Genomic DNA, 6,687 nt, shown 5'->3' with positions numbered 1-6,687 from the left:
CAGACCCAGAGATCGGCCTATTTGACTGGCTCGTGCAGTTTATTCACGAGTGGGCGCGAGTAGGGGACATGGGTGCAGGCGGCGGGGCCCGTTGTCAGCCCACTTGTTCTTCACTCGAAAGTAGGTGACGTGGCCCTCTCAGTGCCGTTAGATTTCCAACGGTAAAAAAAATTTAAAATTTACTTTTAAAATGGATCGTCCAATCACAGATCAACAGTCCACGTTTTTTCCCCAAAAATAAAAATAAAAATAAAAAGGCCCAACGGTCAGAATTATGACCGTTGGCCACGTGGCAGCTCCTTGGCTCTTGGATTTGAATATTTTTCAAATTCAACTGTCTAAAATTTATTAAAAATTATGAAAAAATAAGGAAAATTTTTAAAAAATTTATTTATTTTTTCTATAAATACCTAACTCTCATCTTCCACCTTACACCACATTTCAATATTTTCTACACTTTCTACTTTTCAATATTTTCTACAAAATAGTACATTCGGATAATTACACGTGATGTTACGAGATTGATTAAAAATCTTATCCGAAATTAAAACTATTTTATTTATTTGTTCTTTTATAAAAAAATTTAAAAAATTTAAAATGGGCTAAGTGCCAGCACATTTTGTAGGGGTGAATATCGTTTGTGCCAGCGTATTTTTTTAAGGGTGGAGATGCTTTGGCCTATTACTGTTCACTATGGTATATTACTGTTCACTTGAGTGAATAAATGTATTGGGTGCTGACACAAAATTTTTAGGGATAGAATTGCTCTAAGTTGGCTGACGATGACGTAGGTACAAAAGCGTGGTGGAATGTATGGAACACCAGATTTTAACGCTGTAAACTCGATTAATAAGAATTACAAGAAGAAAATGTAATATGAATGCATGGAAATATTGTCGGGTTTTGTTTTCTGATTTTTGCCTTTGGTTAAACGCCCCGCTCAGGTTTAGACTCTAAGTAGTGACCCCTCCACCTTGAAAAGCGTGGTTTGGTCGTTGATTCGATGTGCATGATGGATAGGTCTGTGTCGTGAAAATGACAAATTTTAGGACCACTCACTCAACTTGTTTCCAATAAAATTTTGAGAATTTTAACGAAATATTCCCGGTACTATTCATTTTAATGAAAAATCATATTTTTACATTAAAAAATCAATCCCACTACTATTCACCTTACCTTTTATTTTGTCTTTATCGTTAAAACTCAAAGTTTTCAAACTCTTTTAATTAGTTTTGCTTAAAATTTTCTTGCGCATGGGCCAATACTTAGATTATCTAGCTATACAGATCCGATCATAACCAGCGCTTTTTATATAAGCAATATCAAAGGAGGGGGAATTGAATAGAATATCAGAGTGTAAAGGAGAAAGCTCTTGATTATTTGAGTTACATACTCCACTATTGGGAATAGGGAGTAGAACACATGACTAGAGAACATATTTAAGTACTCTATTTGAGCTACAAGCCCTTGTATCGATAAGAGAATGGAGTAGAACACATGATCATAATGCATATGTAAATGCTCTAGACTACTTGAGCTACAAGCCCTAGTATCGGAAAATTGGGAGTAGACACATGACCCTGAGTGCAGATGTAAATGGTTTAGACTACTAAAGCTAGTGCTTTCAAACTTGACGCATTTCTCTCATTATTACTCACAAGTTACAAGAGAGCATATATTATACATGTAATTTGCATATATGTCTATATCTATGTACAAAATCATAAACCCCAAAACCCTTACAATGATGTGAACAATAATTTGCAGAGCCAAAGATGGATCATGCGCATAGAAGGTACCTAAAATTAAACTCATACGGCATTACTTGGACAAATTGTAAAAGAGGCTCATTTTTACCTTTTACAAGAAGCTTAAGTGCCTCTTTTCCTAGTTCACTTGGGAGCTGAAGGCAGATCCAATCAAGCAATGACTCCAAATCCTTAGCAAAATCAGGTAAATACCAATCCAAAATCTTTGGAATTGCAAACCTATTTGATGAAATTCCAACTGCAGCTTGTAGGTACTCTCTTTTTGCAACTTCCAGTTCATTTTCAACTTGGGATGCAGTGTACACTCTCACCTACATTTTGGCAGAGATCTTATATTAATAATGTCAGTTGGCCGCGTTGATAATTAAATGATAATAGACAGATAGATTTTGTTTATTCCGTGTGTAAACAAACTTACAGAAGGGGAGGACCAGCTGCCACATGATAGCGCAAACGTTACCAACGGTTCGGATAATTCCAATCCGAAAGTATTTCTTGCCGTCTTCTCGTCATTTTTTGTACCCTTGGAGAAGGTCCGGTCAGGAGTTAAAATTATGATGAGAAATCTTCTCTTTTCTATCTTCTATGTGCATGCAAGTTGAGTCTACTTACATATTTTGAGTGAAAAGGCAGTCTCAAGATGAAATGTTCAATAGTTATTGCATTCAGTATGTGTCCACCAACATTTATTGTCGCCTGATTCACAAGAAACACAACCATATGGTCCATATATGAATTATTGACAAGCAGAAGTATTCAACAATCTGGTTTGCTATATGGAATTTGTGAAAATTTTGTATCATAAACGACATATTTCATACTTTCTGCATTAGGGCAACAATTATCTCGGGACTCTCAGGTATGCCGTGCTCGAGGAAGGCCTGCAGTATTGAACAAATGCAGCAGTTGAAACAATTTCGTAACATAAACTAGACGGGAAACAAACAAGGAAACGAAGACGTGATTACTAAGGCATAACGGCACAAGATTGATCTGAAGTGTTTTAAATAAGAATCTCTTTTGATGGCTCTTACATACATTCATCATGCAGGAGTTGTATATATTGATCCAGAAGGCAAGCTTCTCCTGATGATTGAGGCTTTGTAAATTTACAGAAGCAAGTTTCCGTAGCAGTAGTCTGCAAATTCAACCAAAAAATATGACTATAAGTACTACTAAAATAATCATCATCATATCATGCAAGAAGGTTGAAAACCAACCAAACATTACAAAACAGAGAACTTACTTCAGTCTGCCGAGTAGGAACAAAGCATTTGCTGTTTGGTTTGGATTAATATTCCGAGCTTCAATTGCGTGTAATTGTTTATATGGACCGATATCTCTTTGTCCAAATTCCAAACAAATACGATAAGGATCCCAATTTTCTGTTCTTTCATTTTCTGCAGGACCCGAATTCTTAACTGAACTCATTCTCATGAGAATGCTTGATAAGCAATTGATAATATTTTCTGAAATTTTGTTAGGACTGTTATCTCCTGACAACTCCTTGTCCGGCATAGTAGGAAGTCTTGCTTGCGCACTTTCTTGATCCGCAGTTCTAGTTTCAAACTGAACGTGCAACACAAGTGAAACAATGTTCATTGCACTGCAAACGAGTGTAATTAACTTAATGAAATTTGGTAATTTTATTATGTACCTGTAGTTTCTGAGGCTCTAAACGCTTTTCTGCAGCTCTGTGATCGATTGGAGGTCTCTTCACTGGAGTCCTAACCTGACCTTTATGGATCAAGGCTCTCTCATTGCTCTTCGTAATGTTATTATATGATTGGTTCTCTTTTCCCTGCTTATCATCTGAAACTGCAATTAAGAACATTAAAAATCTCATGGCCTAGAAATTAGCATGTGATTGTTTGATCTCTGGTTGCGATTCCTTTCTCCCACGCTTTCCGTTGGTCAATTTTCAGCAATTAGGATGAACATATTGCTTACCATAAGGGGATGGACAATCCTTTTCAGTGGAATTGGTAGAATTGTTTCCTCTTTGAGATTGAAATTTGGGATTCTTTATCGGGTACGAATCAGATGAAACAGCTGAGAATGTTTCCATTTTCCTCTTGGAGTTTGAAATGTATACAGCTTCCTGATACAAGTCCTTCCTAAAATGCACTACCTGTTCTTCGAGCCGAACCACCTCCTCTTCCAAAACCGCCACTTCTGCTAGAAGCTCTAATGTCTACAAAATTTAAAATTACAATTGAAATTACTTTCAAAACTCCTTTAAGTTCATCAGTCCTAGTTACTTTCTTGAACAATGGACATTGGTGCAAAATACATGGGTCAAACCAATTGGCCAGGACAACGAATTCATTTTCCCGTAAATTATAGCAGATTAGAATATCGCTTTGTCTACAGGAATAGTGAAGTACTCACATAAGGAGGCAGATAAGGAGGAAGACGAGGCAGAGCTCCTAAGGGTCTTGTAAATGCCCTCTGCAAAGCTCTGCGTACATTCTCTTCATGTCTAAGCTTCTTCTTCAACTTATCAACCTAAACAAATTACAGTGTTCAACTCAATAATCAATACCAATTAAAAAGATAGAGAGCATATGAAATTACATAACATAAAAATTAAAAAAAAAAAAAATTTCATACATCTTGTTGTAAAGCAAATTTTCTCTCTCTGCTCGAAGCTCTTCCATTGCTGATTACTTTTCTGGTATCTGTAATCTTACCCCCTTTCATTTCTACCCGTTCCTTTAAATATACAACAATTAGCTTCCAATACAAAAAACTGAACTGGGCAGAGAAGAAAACTTGTAAAATTTAAACCCCATGTTGGAAATGGATCAAACAAGTTAAATTCACTTTCTTGTGTTGAAAACCAGTAGAAGGGTCAACGGAGAATTGGAAGAAAATATTATATAATTTTCCCGAGAAAATTTCGTGAGGCAGGGGAGATAAACAACTACTGAGATTGAAGTGGAAGAACCATCACGGAAATCTATCTAAAGATGTCAGCAATTTAAATTTTTTTGGGAGGCTCCAAACTTTGAAGCCATGATTTTGGTGAAAAACGGTTAAAGCTAAAAGTTGAAATGATAACAAATTCGCGCTCCATGGAAAATTTCCATAGGCTCCTCTCACAGTGAAAGCACTGAAAGGAAAAAAAAAATCGTTTTTCGAAAATTATGATTAAAAAATGTGAGAAAGGTGCATAACGTAAGCTTAGCTCAGAGTTCAAAGTATATGATTTACCTTTTGATTCTTCTCAGGTGGCTTCATAGACTGCAGCCTTGTCCTCACTCTGGTGTTCATCTTCCAACTTCTCTGCAAAATTGTTAGCAAACCAATCCAACTATTTCATTAGAGAAACAAACTTTGAAATGAGCAAAATTCAATTAGGATTTTCTAGTAATACTCCGGAGTTTTTAACGGTTAGATTATTGGTCAATGATAAAATGACCAATATCTAACTGCTAAAAACCTTGAAGTATAGATACTTTGGAGCACCATAGAATTTTCGAAGAATATGAGTTGAATTGCTATAAAGAGATCAGATTCATACCCTTTTACAGAAAATAGTTCATTCCCTTAAACAAAAACAGAGACAAGAAATTCAAGTTTCAATGCCACTAAACAGTAATCACTCTCCAATCTCTCCTGCCTTCCTCGTTCAAGGTGAACTAAAAAGTGCAAAACTAACCCAACCCATGTCACAAATTCTTGGGTATTTGAGCTGGGATGCTTTAGATTAAGCAAAACTTAGAGAGAGAGAGAGAGAGAGAGAGAGAGAGAGTGAGCGTTGGGTTTTGGATATGCAGAAAGATAAGGGGAAGAGAGCATCTAAGAGCAATGTGCAGAGCCGCACAAAAAAACTAGAAGCAAAGTGCACTACAGCAATGGTGCTCTCTCACTTCTTTGCGTCATCATGAACAACGTGCACCTTTCTCTTTTAAGCTCCTGCAGCGTAGCACCGACTCTGCTGCCTTTTATTTCACACCTTCTTCTTTCTTTCCCTATTTTTTTGTAATTCCGAGAATGCCCCTAATTCATGCCATACATATCAAAACTTAGTGGGGGAAAATACACTAGGAGACATAAATTGTGTTACCAAAATTATAAAAGTTTGTATTTATGTGTTCATAGTTCTAACAAGATGATGTAGTTGACTACTGGGGAAGATCGAGAGGTATTTATATATTTCTGGTTTTTCCACAATTTATGTGGAGGTCAAGTGACAAGTATGATTTGTTGATGCATTAAATAAGATTGTGGGGGTGTTTATTTGAAGGCAAAAGCTGCCCAAATCACATGTTTTGCCAACCAGCTAAATGGGTTTTAATCGTGGAAAAAGAACTAAAATATATGGGCACTAGCTCCTGGATTGCTTGACCATTCAAGATTTGATTCAGAGTTCAGACTTGTTCTTCTTAATTTACCATGTGTCACCGATTCTTCATTCATGCATGCTTAGTTAATGTTGTTATTTAATTCCTTATGTGCAGACGCTCCAATATTTAATAGATTGGATCCTATTTTCTTATGTTCTTTTTATTGGAGACTATATATATGATAATTACAAAGATCGTTATAATGAGATGACACATCATAATAAGTGTAAATTTCTCACAGATAAATCCTTTTTTGCAGTTGAGAATTACTTCCTTCAACTAAGTGAAGGTAATTACCATTTTCAATTAAGTAAAGTCAATTAATTACCAAAAACTAAAACTGGTTTGTAATATTTATTCAGTTAGGGGAGACAAAAAACTTTGCAGCTGTGAAATACTGAAATTATTGTTGGGGCTTCTCAACTTAGCATCATAATTCAATACTAGGATACAGTTAATAGAGTAAGAACCTGAGAATTCTAATTAGAGTAATGACAGTACTTTCACTTTTGGTTGAACTGATCTTTAAAAGAAAATTGAGAAAATAAACAATTCAAATACAAGAA

The 6,687-nt window shown here is 35.8% G+C and overlaps 1 protein-coding gene across 8 annotated transcripts; it reads right to left on the bottom strand.

Annotated features, from left to right (window-relative positions):
* Positions 1–1,619: 1,619 nt before the first annotated feature.
* Positions 1,620–5,960, bottom strand: LOC103415608 (uncharacterized). Of its 8 annotated transcripts, none has more exons than XM_029094840.2 (12): positions 5,296–5,960; positions 4,986–5,057; positions 4,383–4,484; positions 4,161–4,277; positions 3,720–3,963; positions 3,427–3,587; positions 3,016–3,338; positions 2,808–2,907; positions 2,591–2,650; positions 2,382–2,465; positions 2,188–2,292; positions 1,620–2,080 (listed from the first exon to the last, which is right to left on the bottom strand). In XM_029094840.2, exons 2-12 carry the CDS (start codon positions 5,043–5,045, stop codon positions 1,781–1,783), a joined length of 1,656 nt encoding a protein of 551 aa, XP_028950673.1. In that variant the 5' UTR covers positions 5,046–5,057; positions 5,296–5,960; the 3' UTR covers positions 1,620–1,780. The 8 variants fall into 8 exon arrangements, with proteins under 8 accessions (XP_028950673.1, XP_070669715.1, XP_070669716.1 ...); XM_070813614.1 differs by having other exon boundaries at positions 2,188–2,304; positions 5,296–5,695; XM_070813615.1 differs by having other exon boundaries at positions 2,188–2,304; positions 3,427–3,581; positions 5,296–5,695.
* Between the last annotated feature and the right edge of the window lie 727 nt (positions 5,961–6,687).

Source organism: Malus domestica, chromosome 15 (assembly GCF_042453785.1).
Source record: "Malus domestica chromosome 15, GDT2T_hap1".
Classification (NCBI taxonomy): domain Eukaryota; kingdom Viridiplantae; phylum Streptophyta; class Magnoliopsida; order Rosales; family Rosaceae; genus Malus; species Malus domestica.
This window is presented reverse-complemented; position numbering and strand designations above follow the sequence as displayed.